Below are 22752 nucleotides of genomic sequence, written 5' to 3' on the forward strand. Positions count from 1 at the left end.
ATGTCTCTGGAAGGCTGTTACATTCTGTTGATAGCAGCTTGCTTGTGATCCCCGACCCTAGAGACGTCTGTTTGTCCTCAACACGGGCCAGGACCTTTTCAGTCCTGGCCCCAACCTGGTGGAAGTTTGCCAGATGACATCAGGGCCCTGCAGGATTTTTTACAATTCTGCAGGACCTGTAAGGCAGAGATGTTCCACCAGGAATTATAGTGTTTTGAGACTTTTAATTTTGTAGTAGGTTGTATTACTGATATAAATCACCCAGAACCTGACACTAGCCAAATGTGGTGATTAATCAAATTTAAATAACAACAACTTTAGTGTTGCTGTTGGGTACTAATTGGAGTATCTGGACTGGGGTGGCCAAACTTGCTTAACATAAGAGCCAAAATGTCAGATGTTTGAGAGCCACAAGAGAAGGGAGGAAAGGAGGAAGAAAAATAAATCGGGGAGGGAGGAAAGATAGAAAGAAAGCAACTTTAAATGCCTTCTGCAAGCCAGCTGCCTGGGTGGTGCGGGTTTCAAGACCCACATAATATGTGTGGAAGAGGCACATGTGGCTCCCGAGCCACAGTTTGGCCACCCCTGATCTGGAGCATCCTCTTAAGGCATCTTTCTGCACAGAAAGCACTTTTCAGTAGGAAATAAAGTGTAACTCAAATATAAACTGTTGCATGTGATGGATTGCGTACCTGACTTCTGTGTAGGAAGGCTGAGTGTGAATTAAAACAAGTTTTTGTATATAGTTATTTGCAGGTTAGGAGCACGCTAAGGAAATTCGAAGGAATAAGTTCTCCCCATCTGGGGCTTTGATAGAGCCAGTTTGGTGTAGTGGTTAAGTGCGTGGACTCTTATCTGGGAGAGCAGGGTTTGATTCCCTACTCCTCCACTTGCACCTGCTGGAATGGCCTTGGGTCAGCCATAGCTCTGGCAGAGGTTGTCCTTGAAAGGGCAGCTGCTGTGAGAGCCCTCTCAGCCCCACCCACCTCACAGGGTGTCTGTTGTGGGGGGAGAAGATATAGGAGATTGTAAGCTGCTCTGAGTCTCTGATTCTGGGGAAAGGGTAGGGTATAAATCAGCAATTCTTCTTCTTCTTCTGTACATTGCTTTTCAAAGTTGAAGAGAGCTTAGCTTTTCAGCTTGGATATTGTGCACTCAGCTGGAGGGGTAGTATCAGATATTTGTGAACAACTGTGACAGCGGTTTTCAAACTTTGAAGCAGGAGTCCAATTGCTTGCTTCACTTTTTTTGAGACCCAAAGGAACTTCCTGCTACTTCCCTTTCCCTACCATAGAAGATGGAAAACTAATGTTGGTCAAGCTCATATTCTGTGTTTCCTGCTTGGTATTTATCAGGGGTTCTTTTGTGGTGGTGGGGGGGAAAGGTGCAGGAGCTCAGTAGCATATCTCATTTGCATATGCCCTGGGATCTGTGTGCAGCAGGGAAGGAACTCCCTACTGCCTGCAGACCCCTGGCTGCAGGTTCAGGAGTTATGCTCCTGTGAGCTCCTGCTGAATTCCCGGTATTTATATTTATGTATGTATTTATTTTCTTTTGGAAGTCTTTTGAAAAGCACTTTCCATTTATATAGATTTATTAGATTTTCAAGGAAAAAGGAATGGGAAATAGAAGGAAAGGGTAGGGTACATGAATTAAAATTTTGTAATATTTCTACTTAAACATTGTTCATTTTGTATCGTCATCAATATCGGTCATCTTATAACATTCTCTGCAGGTACGTCTTGTAATTCAGTAATTCAATCTCTTAAAGCTCCTATTAAGACAGGAATATATTTTTACACAGCAATATATTTTATATATTTATAAATATATTTAGCAATACACTGTATTGTACGGCCATTTTAGGCTTTATACAGGCGCAAGCTCAAACTTAGAGACCTGTGAGCCACATTGGGTCTTGACTCACTTAGAGACCTGTGAGCCACATTGGGTCTTGACCCACTGACCTATGATGTTCAGATCATGTAAATAGGACCCTGTGTATTTCAATGCCCCCAGACCAAATAATTATGTAAGCTGAGCAAATGTGTACAATGCCACTCTTTGACAATGTATTCTGCTTTTTTAAAAAAGCAGTGGGAAGGATAAGCTCTGCAGAACTCCAAAATCTTGTCCTTAAGCAATGCCTCTGGCTTCTTAGATTATTAACTCTGGCTTTTAAGGCCCCTGGTCTGCAGCAGCTGGATACCTTCTGTGTCTGCCAGAACAGCTCTATTGTATACTGGCATGAGAAGACCTTAAAATCATGCACTGAAAAATCCACTCCCCCCCCCCCTTTGTGTCGTAATCTCTTACCTAATGAATGGTTCTTGTGAGTATGAAAGCTTGCACAGGGTGGTGTGTCTTTGGGTTGGTCTGAATTAATGGTACTACACAGATTTTGTTCTTGGCTTCCTGAGATTTCAGTCTGCATTATCCACATGTGAATGCATGTGTCTATAACCTCTGGGGACTAGAGACTTAAAAAAAAAAAAAGCTTAGCTATGTAGGAAACATGTGCACCAATACCACATTCTGAGCTAGAATTGTAGCCTTGCTGATATTTATTTATATACAACTTTTTAATGCTGCCTTTCCACCCCCATCACCTGCAGGCAGAGAGCATAAAAGCATCAAAACATTTAAGCAATTAAAATACAAATAAAATTATAAAATAATTCAGTTAACACCTAAACAATACTAGAAGGAGGGCCAGCAACCATCATGGGGGGGGGGGGGCAGGTAATGCCAGATGAAACAAAAAAGGGTCTTCACCTGCTGGTGAAAGACATCAATAGCGGGTGACAGATGGATCTCTCTGGAGAGAGTACCAGAGTTTTGATGCTATGACTGAGAAGGCTGTTTCTCGGGTTGCTTCCCACCTAGTTTCAGAGAATAGGGGCAGCTGAAACTAAGCCTCAGAAGATAACCAGATATATCTCTTCTATATAGAGACCTTCAGACAGGATCTGTCTTTTTTGTCAAAAATGAGGCTGATGTCTCCTAGGAGAAGGGTTCTTTCACTATTTTCTTTTTTTAAAGAATACATCTTTACATGTGGGCTTTTGCTTGTCTCCCACAACCTAAGCTTATTTATTAGGCCTACACCCAGGGGTGGAATTCTAGCAGGAGCTCCTTTGCATATTAAGCTACACACCGCTGGTGTAGCCAATCCTCCAAAAACTTACAAAAAAGAGCCTTGTGAGCTCTTGGAGGATTGGCTACATCAGGGGTGTATGGCCTAATATGCAAAGGAGGTCCTGCTAGAATTCCACCCCTGCCTACACCAGATTATATTTCAGCAATTCTGTCGCATTGGGTCTTCCAGATCATTCATTCATTAGGTTCCAACCATTTTCTCCCCTCTTCTGTTAGAGTGCATTCACACTACACTAAATAATGTGTTTTGCAACTGAATTTTTGCTATTCTTACACAGAATGCAGTATGCATTATTTAGTGTAGTGTGAATGTACCCTTAGATTGCTTTATTTTATATCATTTCCTCCTCTTTAAGCACATCACAGCCAGTTTGGTGTAGTGGTTAGGAGCGCAGAACCGAGTTTGATTCCCCACTCCTCCATCTGCTGAGTGACCTTGGGTCAGCCCCAAGTTCTCTCAGAGCTGCTCTCTCATGAGAAGTTCTCTCAAGAGCTCTCTCAGCCCCACTTACCTCACAGGGTGTCTGTTGTGGGGAGGGAAAGGAGATTGTAAGATGCTCTGAGACTCCAAGTGAAAGGTGTGGGGTATAAATCCAATCTTCCTTCTCCTCCCCCTAAATTACTTTATGAGGTAGGTTTAGCTAAAAGTGGCTTGGCTCAGGTGTGACTCCAGAGCATGGCTTAGTGCTGTATGAATTAGCTTTGATAGAGGGGTGGCCAGACTGTGGCTCTTTCACACCTATTGTGTGGCTCTTGAAACCCCCACTGCCCAGTCAGCCAAATTGAAAAAAGCATTTCTCTCTTTAAATCATTTCTCCAAGCCAAACCAGCCAGAGGCTTGGGGAATGCATTTGAAGTTGCTTTCTTTCTACCCTTCCTTCCTTCCTTCCTTCCTTCCTTCCTTCCTTCCTTCCTTCCTTCCTTCCTTCCTTCCTTCGTCTCTCAGAATCTGCTGTTAATGTCTTGTGGCACTCAAACATCTGACATTTATTCTATGTGGCTCCTACAATAAGCAAGTTTGGCCGCCCCAATATAAAACCTTCTTTCTCATCCTATCTCAAGACCTAAGCAGGGCTGGCCCTGGTTAGTACTTGTATGGAAGACCACCAAAGGAAGTCCAGGGTTACAAAACAGAGGCAGGCAATGACAAATCACCTGTTTGTCTCTTGCTTTCCTACGAGGTTGCCATAAGTTGGCTGTGACTTACACACACACACAACTATGAATACTGTTTTTGATGTGGTGTTGTGGTTATTTTATAAGATGAATTGCTGGACTTTGGGCTAAAGGTGGGCTAAAAATGAAAAAAGGGGACTCATCCACCTTAATTAGGTGGTGCAGCGATGCCTGCTAAGCACATAGCGAGAGCAGTAAACTTTTATCCTGGCAGAAGTATAAGAATGCTCAAGGAAAAGTTGATTGCTTTGGAGGCAGAATGCTTTATTATTATTTTTTTTAATTATCCTTGCCAAAAAGTAATTTTGGTTCTAAGAAAGCTGTTTGATGAATCTGTAAATAAGCAATCAGCCAGTGGACTGAATTACAGTCTTACCTACAGCTGCAGGAACAAAGTGCTTACTGTTAAGCCCCGTCTTGCAGAATAAAGAGATGTGTCACATGTGACTTTTCCCTGTAGAAACAGCTAAGGCTATTATACAGCAATGAACCCAGGTTTACAACAGAGCGTACATTCAACAGGTAGTGACAACTAGTCCTGGCTGGCTGACAACTGCATTCATATGTGGCACATGTTATCAAAGCTTTTTGGTTGCTTTTATGACAAGAGTTAAGAAAAACACCCTAAGAAAATCATTGGTTAAATGGCCTTCAGTAGCACTGTTGCTGCTACCATAATGATTATCTTCAGAGGTCATTTCATAGAAAATGAGGTGCTGGAGCTCATTAGCACAATTTATCTGCATATCCAACACACCCCTGACATAACTGGAAGTTATACCAAATTATATCAGCTCAGCAGCTACTGTAAAATGCTTATTCTCATCATACTTTTTAAATTGCTTCCTCCTATGTGGCCACAGTGGCATGTTGAAGATTTCCATCTGTCTGCTTTATATGTTTTGATTATTTTCCCATTTTTTGTTGGGAAAAATATTAGGAAGTTTGTCAAATCTTAAAGGTAAAAAGGTAGTCCCCTGTGCAAGCACGTCGTTTCCGACTCTGAGGTGACGTTGCTTTCACATTTTCACGGCAGACTTTTTACGGGGTGGTTTGCCATTGCCTTAATCTTAATCTTAAGAGTTCATCAAAATTCCCACAGGGGGTTTGAGCAATGGAGCCCAGAAGCAAGTTTTTTTGGGGGGGGGGGGGAGGATAAGAAAGAGCACAGTAAAATTTAGAGGTTTCAGAGCTCCATTCCTGTGAGCTCCTGCCCAAAATGAGGCTTGATGATCTTTATAATAAGCTAAAAACTGTTGCCCATGCTAGCCATTGGGTGAGCGGCTTATGATGTCATGGAATGTTCATGAGTGTTCCAGCTGCTGAGGTGAATAAGGTTTCATAGTGGGGTTTTTATGTGGGTAGAGAGCAAACTCTCTTACATTGGACAGGGTGGAGGCAAATGATATGCATACAGTTAGCAGGATTCTAGATGAAGCAGAAATGTTGAGAGCCTGGGAAAGAGGGTTCAGGAAAATGGAAGGAAGTCAAGGAGAATGGGGCTAGCATAGCAAACTGAGAGCCATTCAGGAAGCACCATAAGAACTCAGAGCTTGAGGAAGAATAGGTGAGAGGCATAGAGATGAGGAAAGGTACAGATGGATTTGGGGGATGGTAGGATTTTAGCTGGAATCTAGTGGTACACGGGGGAGTTCTGGAGGCTTGGAGTTAACAATGGACTGGGGGGTGGGGGGTAGCTACAGGAAGAATAGCCTAAATAGTGGTAGTGTGTGGACTCTTATCTGGGAGAACTGGGTTTTAATCCCCAATCCTCCACTTACTTGCAGCTGCTAGAATGGCTTTGGGTCAGCCATAGCTACTGTAGAGCTGTCTTTGAAAGGGCAGTTTCTGTTGTTGTGGGGGGGGAGGGAAGGTAAAGGAGATTAAAAGCTGCTCTGAGACTCTGGTATATGGCAGGGTATAAATTCAATATCATCATCATCATCATCTCCTCCTTCTCCTTCTCCTTCTCCTCCTCCTCCTCCTTGTGGGGTGTTCAGGGTCACATACTAATTTATTCTCTGGTTGCAGGAATCTAGTTCCAGTCTTGGATAAAAAGCATGCTAGACTTTGGCAGAACTTCTGGTGTGTGGGTTTTTACCTGATAACCTGTCATGCTTTAAAACTACTGCTTATACCACCCACATTTGGCAAATGTGATTATACCACTAAATTTTAAGATTAAATGATAAATGTCTCCTGGTGCCCAGCTGAACAGGGGCAGGCGCTGGGAGCTGGGATGAGAGATCTCTCCCCCCCCCCGAGGGAAACTGGCAACTGTTCTTACCCTGAAGCTTGTAGCCAGGGGTCACTCTGTTATGGCCACTGCAGTGAATCAGGACCTGCCCTGGGTGTGTGTTGTTTAAAATATATTGCTTAAATTGGTTGATCTGGAAATTTCTGTAGTCTACTTTAGCTATCTTTGGAGATAAAGGCAGCCATAGATCAATGAAGACATCAAAATAAATGCTGGAAGTGTTCTGTATGCTGTTTCATCAGGAAAGATTTACCCTGGGGTAATTTTGTTAGCTCGCTGTCCTTTTTATTATTACTACTACTCATATGAGAGGAGTGAGAACAATGTGTTAGGCGCCTTATTTTCTGCACGGAACTTTGATGAGAGGCGTTCCAGTTTGCTTGGTGCTAATAAAACTCTTAAATGGTTTTCACTCCTGCTTCTGCTGAGCCCCATCATCTCTCCCCACCTGATGCCAGCCAAACAGCCACTATGGTTCTGTTGAATACTGCCCAGCACCAAGGGAGTGCCCTCTCTGTGCCCCCCCTGCAGTACTGCTCGTGAACAGCTGGCTTTTGGCAAATTCCTTGGGTAACCTTAAAAAACGCAGTAAGTTTGAGAGTCAGTGTCATATGTATGCTTCACATGTCAACTGATTTATATACCCCATTCTGTGTGAGAAGTGATAATGTGGATGATAAAACACAACAGATAGCCCATGCTCGAAAACAGAATGGTTAAGAGTGCCCTAATCGGCACCAAGCTGCATTGTCTTTCTCCAAGGACTTCATCGGATGTATCCAAACCAGATTAGCTTGGCCTGCCTCGTGAAATCAGACACTACTGTGTCATACCGCTTTAACGAATCTCATTCCTCAAATTCTCTCCTTCTGACGTGCTTGCCAAGCTGCACGTTGCGTGTTCTGTGTTGCTCTGCTCTCCCCCCTCCTTTTTTTTTTTGTGCCAAACGGTTATTTCGTTGAATGTGTGCCACTTACCCAAATTACTTTGACCTTTTCTGAGTGAAACTGTTGGGAATGCTAGACATGGAACAAGACTCGACTGTTAACAAAACAAAACTGGAATATATTGCAAACTGATCATAAAACTGGCCTTTGGACAAATACCAAAACAGCTCTGGAAGCCAGAAAGCCAGCTGTGGCTCAGTGAAGAGCATCATCTACACCTTCCCATTCAGGCAGGTAGATCCTGAATCTACCAGTAGAAGAGCAAAGTTTAAGTCCCGAAGCACCTTTAAAAACCAACAAGATCATACTAGAATGATTAAAGGTTTGGAACACTTTCCCTATGAAGAAAGGTTAAAACGCTTGGGGCTCTTTAGCTTGGAGAAACGTTGACTGCGGGGTGACTTGATAGAGGTTTACAAGATTATGCATGGGATGGAGAAAGTAGAGAAAGAAGTACTGTACTTTTCTCCCTTTCTCACAATACGAGAACTCGTGGGCAATTAATGAAATTGCTGAGCAGTAGGGTTAGAACTGATAAAAGGAAGTACTTCTTCACCCAAAGAGTGATTAACACGTGGAATTCACTGCCGGAGGTGGTGGTGGTGGCTACAAGCATAGACAGCTTTAAGAGGGGATTGGATAAAAATATGGAGCAGAGGTCCATCAGTGGCTATTAGCCACAGTATATATATATATATATGTGTGTGTGTGTGTGTGTGTGTGTATACACACACACATATTGGCCACTGTGATGGACTGGGTGGGCATTGGCCTTATCCAACATGGCTTCTCTTATGTTCTTATGTTAAGATTTTCAGGGTATAAACTTTTAGATGTCAAAGCTTTCAAGAGTAAAAACTCTCTTCATCAGATACTGTTCTGCGTCAGGAGGCAAGAGAATGTTGTGAAAGATGTCATGGCTCACATACTGATCTTTATTGCTAGGTGGACATTTTGGTCCCTCACAAGTCCTAGCCAGGTGGGTAGCCATGTTGGTCTGAAGCCGCAGAACAAAGTTTGAGGGCAGTGGCATCTTTTAAGACCAACTAAGTTTTATTCAAGATATGAGCTTTCTTGTGCATGCACACTTTCATTGTATCTGAGGAATTGTGTGTGCACCTGAAATTTCATACCTTGAATAAAACTGGACTCAAACTTTGGAGCCACTTTGTTAGTCCAGCCCTAGCAAGTTAGACTTGCTGATAGAGTGCTTTGGAGGAATTGTTAGGAATGGAAAGGGAGTGTGACATAGTGATTAGGGTCTAACTGGGTGGTGGGGGGAGGTATGTGGTAATAATCAAATGCTCACCCAAAAGTGAAGCATACTTGGTGACTTGGGACCATTTGTTGTACCCCAGCTTAATTTACATCACAGTGTTGTTAAGATAAAAAGAAGGGGGCAAGAACTGTGTACACTGTCCAAACTCCTTGGAGGAAAAGTGGACTAAAAACATGAGAGGCACCATGACATACCATTCCCCATCCACCCCCTCAAAAAAAAAAAAAAGCCACTGTTGAGAGCTGTTGTGCCAAATATGCTTAACAAAAGTGAATTCCAGGTAATTTTTGATGGGACTTAGTATTAACTGTGCTTTGGATTCTGCCTTCACACTTGGGAGATCCAGAATCTGTTTTTACCATTTGCTCTGAGTACCAAGGGGTGACAACAGACGGGCGTTTTAAGCTATGTGGGGATGTGAGGCAGGTGGATAAAAAAGGCACGTCCACACACGCACATCTGCCTGCTGTCCCGCCCCTGAGTCACCTGGCTTGCCAGGAGCTGGCTCAAAAAGGCACCACTTTCAAAATAATAATAATAATAATAATAATAATAATAATAATAATAATAATATTTAATTTATATCCCACCCTCCTCACAAAAGCAGGCTCAGAAAGTGTCCAGGGAGCCATGGGGAGGGGGGGGGATGTGAGTTTGCTGGGGTGCCCGTGGCCAGTCCCTCTTCAGTCTGGAAGCTCCCAGGCATTCTAATTCCAGCCGGCTCTTTTCTGAGGCAGTTTGATGCAGCCCTGAGCTGGTTGACTGTTGTCAGCCAAAGTGACTTTTAAAATGTAGGGCTGGAGATTAACTCTTTAAGAAGCAGAAGGTGGGAACTAGTACATTGCTGTAACAGAGAAGTAGTGTGTGTGTGTGTGTGTGTGTTAACTACCATCAAGTTGCTTCCCATTTATGTCAGTCCTATGAATTATACTATCATTAACAGCCTTGCTCACGTTTTGCAAGCTGAAGGCTGTGGCTTCTTTGTTTGAGTCAATCCATCTCAACGTGGTCTTGTGGTTTGCCATTGCCTGCCTCTGTGTAGCAGTCCTGGTATTACTTGGTGGTCTCCCATCCAAATACTGACCGGTCTCAGTTTAGTTCTGATATCTGACCAGATTGGATTAGCCTGGACTACTGTGCTCCCTTAATTTTCTCTTGTTCCTAGATGCACTTCTGTAGATCTAATCCAACTTGAAATTTGGTACTACATCACATGCCACTGTATTCATCCCCTCTTTCTGTGTGTTTTGGTGACATTATAAGATTCTGTGGTGCTGTTCAGTCAACCAAACACCTTTTTAAGCTTCAACACAGTTAAAGCAGCCAGCAGCAGAGATACTCGGTGACCCAGCTATACAGAATCCTATTCTAATGGTATTTCAGTCTAAAGTTTCTTCCTCTCCACCCCGCCCTCCCCCCCAGACATCCCATTTGAAGACAACAGTAGCTTTTTAGCAAGATGTTCTTTATGCAAATCAGCTCAATTTACGGAAGATAAATCCTTTTATGTAAGATTGTAACAAATGAGGTTCTCTTGTTTGGATGCTTTCAGATTAATCTGCAGTGCTTGCAATTAGGTATACAAAGAATTCTTTTAGGGTTAAAGAGGCTTTGAAACAGATGTGATGTAACTATGCTAATGTGAATACATATCAGACGAGACAAATTGCAGGCTTTTTGTGCCTTGACCATCCAGCTGTGTACATCCCTCCAGTCACAATTGCGGTCTGGGCAGCTTTTCTGCATTAACTGTTGTTGCCACCTCTCCGCTGTGTCTGAGTTAGCAAGCTGCAGCATGAATCTTCCCTGAGCCCAGGCGTGCTTGTTTCTAAGTTAGTTTTATTTTAATACATTAAAATTCTGCTGATGCAAAAGGTGTTGATATATCTACATTCATAGGGAAACCACTGTATAAATCAGCGGCATCTTGCTGGCAAAGCTCTTCTGTTGAGAATTCCAAAACAGCCTTGGGAATTTACAAAGGCACTGGCACTTTGGTCTTGCAAAATTATGGGCAGGTTTGATTTGTTTGGTTGAGGGTACACATGAGTGGGGGGGGGGGTTGAGCAGGAACACAGAAGAATGCAGTTCTGGCTGGCTTGGCGTTGGGGGTGCTTTTTCAGTTAACAGCTGACCTGTGAGGGGAAAGGAAGAACTGCTGGCCTGTTACGGGGTGGTGTCGGTGCTTCTGAGCTGGCGTAGCAAAGGAGAAGGGGGCAGGATAGTGACAGCAGTGAGCGTTTCAAGGATGGAACATGGAGATGCTGTCCCTCTTTACCTCCATGCAGCAGCAACTTCCCCCATCCCCATGTAGTAGTATGTGTGAAAAGGATCTAGGGGGCTTAGTGGATCATATGCTGAACATGAGTCAAGAGTGTGATGCGGTGGCTAAAAAGGCAAATGCAGTTTTGGGCTGTATCAACAGAAGTATAATGTCCAGATCACGTGGTGTGATGGTATCGCTTTATTCTGCTCTGGTAAGACCTCACCTGGAGTATTGTGTTCAGTTTTGGGCTTAAGAAGCATTTTAAGAAGGATATAGATAAGCTGGAACGGGTCCAGAGGAGGGCGACGGAGATGGTGAAAGCTCTGGAGACCAAGTCCTATGAGGAAAGGTTGAAGGAGCTGGGCATGTTTAGCCTGGAGAGGAGGTGGCTTAGAGGTGATATGATCACCTTCAAGTACTTGAAGGGCTGTCATATAGAAGATGGTGTGGAATTATTTTGTGTGGCCCTGAAATGTAGGACCAGAACCAGTGGGTTGAAATTAAATCAAAAGAGTTTCTGACTCAACATTAGGAAGAACTTCCTGACCTTTAGAATGATTCCTCATTGGAACAGGCTTCCTCAGGAGGTGGTGGGCTCTCCTTCCTTGGAGGTTTTTAAACAGAGGCTAGATGGCCATCTGACAGCGATGAAGAGCCTGTGAATTTAGGGAGAGGTATTTGTGAGTTTTCTGCATTGTGCAGGGGGTTGGACTAGATGACCCTAGAGGTCTATGATTCTATGATTCGTGTCACCATAACAGCGAATTTGGGGGAATTTGCTGTCAAGTTGCAGTCATATTGCCTATGCCATCGGCCCTCATTCAGAGGTGGTTTTGCCACTGCCTGCCTCTGCATTGCAACCCTGGGGTTCCTTGGCAGCCTTCCATTTAAGTGCTACCCAGGGCTGAACCTGCTTAGCTTCCAAGATCCGACAAGATCATGCTAGCCTGAGCTATTCTTCTCATCAGGGCAACACTGAATTTGGAACATTTTTTTCCTGCACACTTGGGCTAGCTGCCAGAAGTTTTTGTATCAATGCCACAAAAGTTGCTTTGGTTGCCAAAATATAATTATTGTGAATGCTTTTTTGCTGTGTTCCCAGCACATTTGCACTAAACTAGGCAGAAAGCTGCCTGCCACATGTGGCCTCAGCACACCATTGTGCATAGCACTGTATTGCAGGGTTGCATGTATGTGCAGTCAACACCTATTTCCATGTGTAGCCCTACCCTAAAAAAAAGCAGATCCCTGTGCAAGCACCAGTTGTTTCCAACTCTGGGGTGATGTCGTATTGGCTATATCAGAGGTGTGTGGCCTAATATCAAAGGATCACCCTTTTTACGGGGTGGTTTGCCATTGCCTTCCCTAGTCATCTACCCTTCCCTCCTCCCCCAGCAAGCTGGGTATTCATTTTACCAAGCCCTATTCTAGCTGGGCCTTTCTGCTTCACCTAGTAGCCCAACTGCTTGAAACCTAAAGTTATTCACTCCTGCTGCTTAAAGCCCCTGTGGAAGTCCTAATTTCTGTGACAGCTCAGTTCCTTCTTTCTGGGTGCCCTTGTTTGGTGAACAAAACTGGATTCTACCAAAGTGGTCTTATTCTGTTTCTTTCCCCATTGTGATGCTTGTGTCATGGTCTGTACTTATCAGGATCTATTTCTAGCATCTCTGGGTGTGTCGGGAAGTAGTTTTATTCCAAGTGGTGTTTGGATACTGAAATGTTAATCGAGAGGCTGCTATTTGAAGGTGGGAGCTGTCTTGGGATAGAAATGTTCGCTGAATTTCTTATTTATAGTCAGTGTTACCGGACATAGAGGGAGGAAGACTGGGTCTACAGTGAAGTTGTTATATAAAATTCTGGAATGTTCTTATAAACGGAATAGAGCTTTTGGGCTTGGATGAAGTTAGAGCCAAAAGATGCAGTTAAAGCAATTTTTCTCTGCAGGGTTGGAATTCTAGCAGGAGCTCCTTTGATATTAGGCCATACACCCCTGATGTAACCAATCCTCCAGGAGCTTACAAGGCTCTTTTTTGTAAGCTCTTGGAGGATTGGCTACATCAGGGGTGTGTGGCCTAATATGCAAAGGAGCTCCTGCTAGAATTCCACCCCTGTTTCTCTGGAGAGATGCTGACACATTGAGGCTAGAGAGTGCTGACTACTGCATTCTCTGTTTTCCTAAAGCTTTATAACCTAAACTATCCTATAGAATGATGTTACTTCACTGTATGGGGGGAACTCTTTTTTGTAGGTTGCTTCTGTGAGTGGAGCTCAGTGACTGAACCATGGGGTTGTGAGTCCCACTACGAAACTGGTCCATGAGGTGAGCATGCAGCTGCTACGGGAAAGAATGTTACCCCTGCTGAACACAAATTGCTGATATAAATTAAGTTACTTCTAAACAAGGAGCAAAGAGTTGAGCAATACATTTGCATGGGTAGACAAGTCAATACAAATGTGTCGGACAGTAGGTTGAGACAGGTATAACCATGGTTAATGTTAAGCATGGTTTGCTGCCTTAGTCTTAGTTGATTCCAAATGTGCAATAGAAAAGCATGCCCTAGCAAGCCATAAGAGGCTGCATTAACCAGGGTTTGTTCCATGTAGCTGTAATGCTTAACCACAGTGAAAAAATGTGTGGCCCTCAGAGCAATTTCAAACCATAGTTTTGCAGCATGCTTTGCATCCAGACCTTTAGCCTTGGCCTAGGTATTCAGATGTGTATTGCCTATGCTCATTATTGAGCGGAAGATCAGCTGGTGTGCTGGGATAACCACAGTATCTTGTGACCACAGGTTGAGATAAATATTTACTGTGAAGGTACAATTTGGGTTCATAGACATTAGATGTCCTGTTCTCTGCGGCAGTCTTCTCCAAAGTAAGCTGTTCTTTGGTTGCTTGTGGCTTTTCTCTCCACCTGGGTTCATGGTTTCTCTAACCAACCATTCATGTCTTGATTCTTTTTCATCCAGCTGATATCATTGGGGGGAGGGTTGGAGTAAAAAAACCAAAAAACCCCACTTCACAGGTATTCTGAAATATTTTAAAATGAAAGGAGCCCTTTGGATTCTAAATGAAACTGTTGTATATGTGTCCTGTTTAGAATGTTTGTGCTCTGGTAAATTTCAAGATTGTACATTGGACAATTAAGATTGTACAAAAACAGAATCATATAAATCTGGGGAAAGCTTATAGTTAAAGCAATGAGTAAAACATACTGCATTTACATGCTGAGAGCCAGTGCGGTGTAGTGGTACTTTACTTCATGTAACACCTGCCTTTCTCAGTGAGTTAGCATTGGACTAGAACCCAGGATACTGAAGTTCAAAGCTCTGCTTAGCTGTTAAATTCACTGGGTGTGCTTGGACCTAGGCACTCTGTTCGCTGGGCCTACCGTGCAGGGCTGTTGTGCCAGTAAGAAAGGGGAAGAGAAAAGATGTGTGCTGCCCAGAGCTTCCTGGAGAAAGGCCAGCATAAAAGTGTGATTGACTTACAATGTGAATCGTAAGTTACTGTGAAAGGAAAGGGGGAAATTTTTCTTTTAGATGCTTTCCTGGATGAAATTACTGGTAGCATTTCCAGAGCGTTGCCAAGGTTGTTTCCTTACTCATTTCCTCAGGGTATTCCAAAGGATTGGAGCAACTGCCAAAAAGGCTCGTGATTCAGCTGAGACAGATCTAATCTCCTTAGGTGAGGGCATGGAAAGAAGAGATGGTTTCACTTTGTAACTGTATCCAGGCCTCCACAATTCATGGACTGTATGAGAAAGCCTGGTTGATTAGACCAAAGGACTTGGTAATTATTCCCTTGTTTCAGTATTTCCAGTCAGATAGATGCCACCAGAACTTGACAGCCACCATTTTGTATTCTCTGCCTAAGACTCTGGAAAGCTGCTGCCAGTCTGAGTAGACCATACTGACTTTGATGGACCAGTGGTTTGATTCAGTATAAGGCAGCTTCACACGTGTGTTCATACACAAGTCATGTTTTGTATGTTGCTGCTTCGGCTGCTTATCGTGCCAGCATGTCTCACAGTTTTTGTGAGAGGCATTGGTTAATCGAAGTTCTTGTCCTTGTGCTGTATCATTTGCCCAGTTCCAGCCTCTGTAGGAATCCCGAGAGAGTTCTGTTAGAATGGCTCCAAACGAAGGGTGTGTTGTGTTGCAGTTTACTTGAAGTTCACTGTGAATTATGAGGTTTTTTGTCAGTAGAAAATAGGAGGAGGAATTATTTGAGGAGTAACATTTTCCTGGCATGTGTTAGAATCAAAATGCATCTTTAGAGCCTTCTAGGAAACTCACATTTTTTAAAAAATAAATAAATTGTATATTGTGGTGCTCACAAATCCTCTGTCCTGAATGGTGACCGAACACATTGTGATTCATGTTAAGTATCCCTAGATGGAAACTTCTTAGATAAGCACCGTGTTGGCTTGTTCTGTTTGGTTTGTGACTGTTGCCATATGCAACTAATTTATAAGTTGCTCATTGACATCTTGAGTTAATTTGAGTAAAGAAAAAAATGGCACATCATTTTCCTGCAGAGCCGTAGGGTATTGCATTATCAATTTGACATGCAGGTTGATTTCAGCAGGGATCCAATGGTGAAATGATCGGCTTAAGGGATTCGGACTTTACAAAGGTTAGAAGAATATCCTGAGTTTGCAGCTTGGGCTGGAAATATTAGGCAGTTCCCCTGATTTCCTGGATTTAGATGGGGTGGGAGAGGCAGGAGTGATGGTTGGAAAATTTATTTTATTACATTTCCCTCCCACCCTTCCTCCAAGGAGTTTAGGGTGGTGCTTACTGCCTGTGATTCTCCTGTTTTCACTTTTATTCCTTGGGGTAACCCTGTGAAGTTGATTAGGTTGAGAGAGAGTGACTGGCTCAAGATCACCCAGTGAGTTCCATGGTCCATGCTTTTTTAAAAACAAACAAACAAACAAACAAACAAACCTGTGTCTCCCTGAGCCAGTCCAGTGCTCTTACTGCTACACTACATTTTGCAAAACTGGGTATTTCTGCATCCTATTGAGGGACCAACATAGATACTTTAATGGCTTAGAGCAGGGGTCCTCAAACTTTTTAAATAGGGGGCCAGTTCACTGTCCCTCAGACCGTTGGAGGGCTGGACTGCCATTACTGTACAAGGCCGCTGGCCGTCAGTTCTCCGTCTTCTGCATCTCTCTCCCTTCCCCACACCACATACCCCGGCCTGGGAACTCACCTCACCTCGGTATCACCTCACACTCTGTCTCCGCCGCCTCAGCCCAGTGCCGGAAGTGTGCGTTGCTAACGCAAGTTTAGGTTGAACGTCACTTCTGGTCTGATTTTGCCATAACCCAGCGGGCCGCATAAACATCCTCAGCGGGCCTCATCTGGCTAGGCTTCCCAAATCTCCAGCTCTGGCGGGAGACTTCTGGTTTCACAGCCTCACCTCCCGCTTTTCAAAACTCTGGAAGCGGGGGTGGGGGGTGGAGGGGGGGGGAGAACATACCTTTAGGCTTCATGTAGAGCTCCTGAGCCGTTTGCAAAATGTCTGCCCCTTTAAGGCTGGGCAGGAAGCCGGAAGCAGGAAGGGCTTTTGAGAACGGCCCCTCCCTTTCTTTGCTTTCGTTTTCACAGGAAGTAGAGTTGTCCGGAGGAAGATCTGGTAAGTGTGTGTGTGTGAGAGAGGGAGGGGGCAGGGGATTCCCTAGTTTGGAGGCCCTCCCCCCCTTTAGAAAGCATGGGGGGTGGGAGGGAAATGTCTACGAGGCACTCTATTATTCCCTGTGGAGAACAATTCCCATAGGAAATAATAGGAAATTGATCTGTGGGTATTGGGGGCTCTGGGGGGCTATTTTTTGAGGTAGAGGCACCAAATTTTTAGTATAGCATCTAGTGCCTCTCCCCAAAATACCCCCCAAGTTTCAAAACGATTGGACCAGAGGGTCCAATTCTATGAGCCCCAAAATATGGTGCCCCTATCCTTAATTATTTCCTATGGAAGAAAGGCATTTTAAAAGGTGTGCTGTCTCTTTAAATGTGATGGCAAGAACTCCCTTGGAGTTCAATTATGCTTGTCACATCCTTGTTCTTGGCTCCACCCCCAATGTCTCCTGGCTCCACCCCCAAAGTCTCCTGGCTCCACCCCCAAAGTCCCCAGATTTTTCTTTAATTGGACTTGGCAACCCTACATCTGGCCCACGGGCTGTAGTTTGAGGACCCCTGGCTTAGAGAATGAACTAGGGTCTAGGGCAGGGATGTCGAATTCGTTTGTTATGAGGGCCGGATCTGACATAAATGAGACCTTACTGGGCCAGGCCAGATCATTTCAGGTTGGGCCGAGCCATGTTGGGCCAGGCCATTTGTGTACCTATTTTAAGATTAGGTAGCAGAGATATAAATTTTGTAAAGAACACAGACAAACACAAATATATTTTTAAAAAAACTTAAAACATGCTTAGACATTAGCAGTTATTGGTCTTAAAGATGCTTTCTTTGTATTTCTCCCATGGGATCCAGGGAACTGCGCAAAGGAAGCTCTGGCTCTTTCCTTCCTTCCCCAGGGGACTAGGGGGGGGGGAGCCTCAGCCAATAGAAGGAAGAAAGGCTTGGCTCAGTAGCTCTGCTCTGCAACTGAGAGAGCCTGGCAAAACAAGCTATTCCTCCCCCCTTCCTCCCCAAGGGAGGAGCCTCAGCCAATGGAGAAAATAGAGGTTTTGCTCTGTAGCTACTGTGCAATTGAGCAAGCCTTGCTGCTATGCAGAAGGAAGCAAGATATAGGGAAAAGGAAGAAGATTACAGCCAGTTGCTTGGGAACCTGATGGGAGCCTTCTGGGGGCCTGATTTGGCCCCCAAACTGCATGTTTGACACCCCTGGTCTAGGGGATGCCATCTTTCTGCTGCAAACATATTACGTGACTTAAGTCCAGTCACCCTTTCTGAGCCTCATTCTTGATATCTGCAATGTGGGCATAGTCATCCTGGTCTGCTGTACAAAATAATGTCTATAAAGCTTTTTGAACACTGGGAATATTATAAAAATGCCAAGTATTCCATTCCAGTCTAACCACTGGCTGTTTTTACAAATTGAAAGAGAAGTAAAATCTTTCAATTTGTATCTGCCTTTGGATAAATACGTTGCAATTCATACTTGCAGAGTAATTCGTACTTGATTTGGTGTGCAGTGTTATTTTATTATTATTATTGCTGCCAGATATTTTGCCATCCCTCCTGCATTCCTAATGTTGTACGTAAAGTTCCCCTCAGATTGATAATGCTGTTAGCAGATCATTTGGTACTTCACTTAGAGTAGGTATGCATATATTTTATATTAATGTGACTCTGTAACTTAATGCTAAACTTAAACGTTTTTGCAATATTGGAACTCTTAAAAATGTCGCTATAGATGTGCCATCTTCTTGATTAAGAGTGAATGGAATTATGTGCCACAAGAGATTATTTAAAGTTTTTACAGTCTATCTTCCAGTCTTTTCAGAATCCTCATAATTTTCTTTGATAGCTAAGCCAGGAGTGAACTGGGGACATGGTTGGATTTTGACTGGCTTTCTGCCCATTAAAATGGGGAAGGAGAAGAGGAGAGTCCCTCACTCATGCAAATAAGGATATCTTGAACACAACAGTACACACCTGAAAATGTACTTTTCTGAGGTTAAAAAGTACAGGTTATAAAGCTATAACCTGAGGTTATAAAGCTACACCGACAAGACTAGTATTTTTTTTCTATATGGGCTCTGTAACCCAATCTTTTAACATGTTGAAAAATAAATGCGTGTGTGTGTGTGTGTTCCCACCCACAATTAGCTTCAAGATTTGCAGGAGCACCTTGTTAAAGCAAAATCAAGAGTCTCCCATAGATTTCTTATGTTTTTTATGCCCATAAGAGTAGGAAATTATTCTGTAAGTGTGACATTTCATGTTACTGAGTTTTGAGCAGTTGGGTTGAATAAGAAGATTGATGTTAGTTTATTAATACTAGGGGCAGTATAAAATAGCGGTGTGTGTGTGTAAGTAAAAATTTCAGTCTGCTTCGCACCCTTCAGATACCAATTTTGAAAAATCTTCTGTGAGTTTTCTATATAATCTCCAGTTTCTGCAATCTTGCCACCATTAACCCTGTCCTTGCTTATGGACTGGACAAATCCCATGCTGATATTGGCTTCAGTTTATATGGACCCAATATCCTAGATAGTCACACATAATTGAAGTCAGTATAGATTCCATTAGTTGAATGCAGTGTTGACTTTCAACCTGGGTCATGTGATCGTTCCCTTTTGTCCTGTGACCTGCCTCCCTAACTGCTCCTGATCTTAAAACCATTATCTTAATCCTAGTTTTCATTTGGTCAGCGGATTTCACCATACTGCCTCATGTGGTGACCTGTCTTGTTGAAAGTGGTTCAAGATGGGTAGGTGCGTTAGTCTGTCTGTAGCAGCAGAAAAGAGTAAGAGTTCGGTAGCACCTTAAAGACTGACAAAATTTGTGGTAGGATGTGAGCTTTCGTGAGTCACCGCTCATTTCTTTAGATATCTGAAGAAGTGAGCGTTGACTCACAAAAGCTCATACCCTACCTCAAATTTTGTTTGTCTTTAAGGTGCTACTGGACTCTTGCTCTTTTCTTCTGGTGAAAATGACAGGATATTTTTCCAGGGAAATGGTTTGAATCTCTCCATGGAACCAGTGACTGTTGCATTGTCAGGGAAGAGATTTGTAATCAAGTGTCAAAGGACACAGTACCAGCTAGGTGCTGGGTGTATCTGTCTAACAGGCTTGTTCTCAGCTGAAGTATGATTTCGTTCTCATCCATAATGACTTTTTTGGGGGGGGGGGGATGTCCCTGAGGCATATTTGTTGGAGCTCAGATTATTGCCCCTGGAAACCAATAAATTAGAAGAAGAGCCGGGTTTTATGCCCCACTTTTCTCTACCTTAAAGAGTCTCAAAGTGGCTTATAATCACCTTTCCCTTCTCCTCCCCAAAACAGGCACCTTGTGGGGCTGAGAGAGTTCTGAGAGGACTGGGACTGGCCCAGGGTTACAGCAGGCTTAGTGGAATGGAGAATCAAACCCAGTTCTCCCAATTAGAATCCACTGCTCTTAACTGCTACATCATGCTGGTGTAGTATTTCATCCCATTTTAAAAAAATATGTAAGATAAATTTACTTAAGTCTCTCTTACGTCAATGCCTAATGCAAGAACACACTTTGAGAAGTAACTCTCATTTGTACTTTAAACTGGAAATGGAAAGTGCTCCTTGAATCTTTATAGATCTGTTAACTGCATGTAGAAAACAGGTGGGCAGTGGATTTTCAGGCGCAATCCTGCACAAGATTGCTCTGTGAGCCTCACAGTAGGCTCAGCCTCATCCACGTCTTAAGCAGTTTCTAGTTTTTGGAGCATTTGTTTTAGAGGTTAAACGAAATATTCTTGGGGGAAAGAGTAGAGACGGCAGGCTGGCTTGGCTCAGTAATGACTCTGAGCAGAAATGATATCTGTACCAAGAGAGGTGGTACTAAAGAACTGATTGAATTTGAAAAGATTGTTTCACAATCTAAAGGCCATTTATTAGGATGAATTTACAAATTACTGCTTCATTATGATTCTGAATAAGAACATGTAAAACCCTGTATGATCAAATGGACACAAAATTTTGGTAAGGAAATACAGTTTCAGTACTGGGAAAGCCTATGGACTAAGGACATTAAATTTACCGCTAGTCAAGCACTAAGAGAAAATTGGTATAAGATGTTCTATAGATGGTATGTTACCCCAAAAGATATTGAAAAGGTGGACAAGAATTATTAAGGGTCTTGCTGGAAATGCAAAAAAGCAAAAGGCACATTTTACCATATGTGGTGGACCTTACACCCAAACGAAAATATATTGGCAATACATACATGAAGACACATCTACTACTACTACTACTACTACTACTATCTGCTCTTACATTTGAGATTGTTAAATAATTAAGACAATATCTAGGTTTTTGGGATGGTTTAAAATTAGTATAAGAATATGTCTATCTGTAAAAGACGTAACCTTATCGTTAATAGAATATCACAACCAAGAAAATCCTCATCTATTCTTTTAAAGATAGAACTCCAAAATACTGAAATAAGGATGTTTTATTATCTGCTCTCACATGTGAATTATGTATTTTTATTAAAATAGTTGACTTTACTAGATTTTACTTGTTGTATGCAACTACTCATAAAACTTGAAAAATATTGATGAATTTATACTTTCCCCCTTTTTTCTTTGCCCCCCCCTTTCTTTTGAAAAACCCCCGTAATTCTGAAAGTAATCAATTTACCACATGATCACAAGTTGGGTAAAAAACTCTTGGTAACTTTCTGCTACTGAAACAAAAACAGATTTTCTAGACGTTATGCTGGAAATGTCAGTCTTTTATTATTATTATTATTATTTATTGCATTTGATGAACCACCTTATCTTGGCTAGTGCCAGGCTCTGGTGATGTACAACATTACAAAATACATCAAAACGGGTCTTGTCTTTGGTTTCTTTCAGGAGGCCCGCCGAGGAAAATTCTCCATGAATGTACGTCACAATGATGATGACCGACCAAATCCCACTGGAGTTGCCATCATTGCTGAACGGGGAGGTAGCCATGATGCCTCACTTAGTCAATGGAGATGGAACACAACAGGTCAGTGGATTCTGAAGGCCAAGGGAGAACTGAGAGCCAGTGGATTATTTTGAATCTGTGCAGCTTCCAAGAGGGAAAGGAGGAGGAAAATCTTATTCGCTGCTTTTCTGTGCAGGCTAGTGCATATATTGGTTAAAATACAGAAATGTTCCTTCATATGAAGAATACAAACTCTAGGCCAGTCAGTACTCACATTGACTAGTGGTGCTGAAATTCTATAGTGGTAATTAGTCTTACTTGTTACAGCCACGAGGGTTGTTTTTTTCATATAAACAGTTCCTGAAATTTCATAGTCACCTCTTGGGTGGTGTGGCTTGTTTGCGGCAACGTTTGTATAAATTTTGGTATGTGTATGTGGCTTAATGCCTCATGGTGTCCTGTTGGGGCTAAGTTGGGAAAATAAGACTGTAAGATCTTTCCTGTTTACATAGACTGATGGGTTTCTTCTTCCGTACCTTTTTTTCTCTGAATGAACTATATATAGCAATGTGTCTGAAGAAGTGAGCGCAGTGACTCATGAAAGCTCATACTTTGCCACAGATTTTGTTAGTCTTTAAGGTGCTACTGGATTCTTGCTCTTTTCTACAGCAATGTAGTCTGAAACTTTAAGGATATGTGCCTGCATAGTTTTATGGCTGTAGTTCAAAGAATACCATATGTAAGCTGAAAGGACTTCCACATGCGCATTGAGGAAGGGGTTCAGCTTGCTTCATTTTGTTGCATGTCCTTGTGTGGTATTGCAGTGGTTCCCAGCCTTTTTGAGTATGAGGGCTCCTTTTTAATGTCAGCATTTTTTGTGGATCTCCACATGATAAACATAAGAACACAAGAGAAGCCATGTTGGATCAGGCCAATGGCCCATCCAGTCTAACACACTATGTCACACAGTGGCCAAAAAAACCCCCCAGGTGACATCAGGAGGTCCATCAGTGGGGTCAGGATACTAGAAGCCCTCCCACTGTCCCCCTCCCCAAGCACCAAGAATACAAAGATCCACT

The 22752-nt window shown here is 42.9% G+C and overlaps 1 protein-coding gene across 2 annotated transcripts in view; it reads left to right on the forward strand.

Annotated features, from left to right (window-relative positions):
- Nucleotides 1-22752, forward strand: part of FNDC3B (fibronectin type III domain containing 3B) — a 387437-nt gene that overhangs the window by 82107 nt on the left and 282578 nt on the right. For both annotated transcript variants that reach the window (XM_060242517.1, XM_060242518.1), the window contains exon 2: nt 21616-21754. In XM_060242517.1, the coding sequence (XP_060098500.1) occupies nt 21644-21754 (111 nt within the window). In that variant the 5' untranslated portion in view covers nt 21616-21643. The remainder of the gene's footprint in view (nt 1-21615; nt 21755-22752) is intronic.

This window comes from Heteronotia binoei, chromosome 6 (assembly GCF_032191835.1).
Source record: "Heteronotia binoei isolate CCM8104 ecotype False Entrance Well chromosome 6, APGP_CSIRO_Hbin_v1, whole genome shotgun sequence".
Taxonomy (NCBI): Eukaryota; Metazoa; Chordata; class Lepidosauria; order Squamata; family Gekkonidae; genus Heteronotia; species Heteronotia binoei.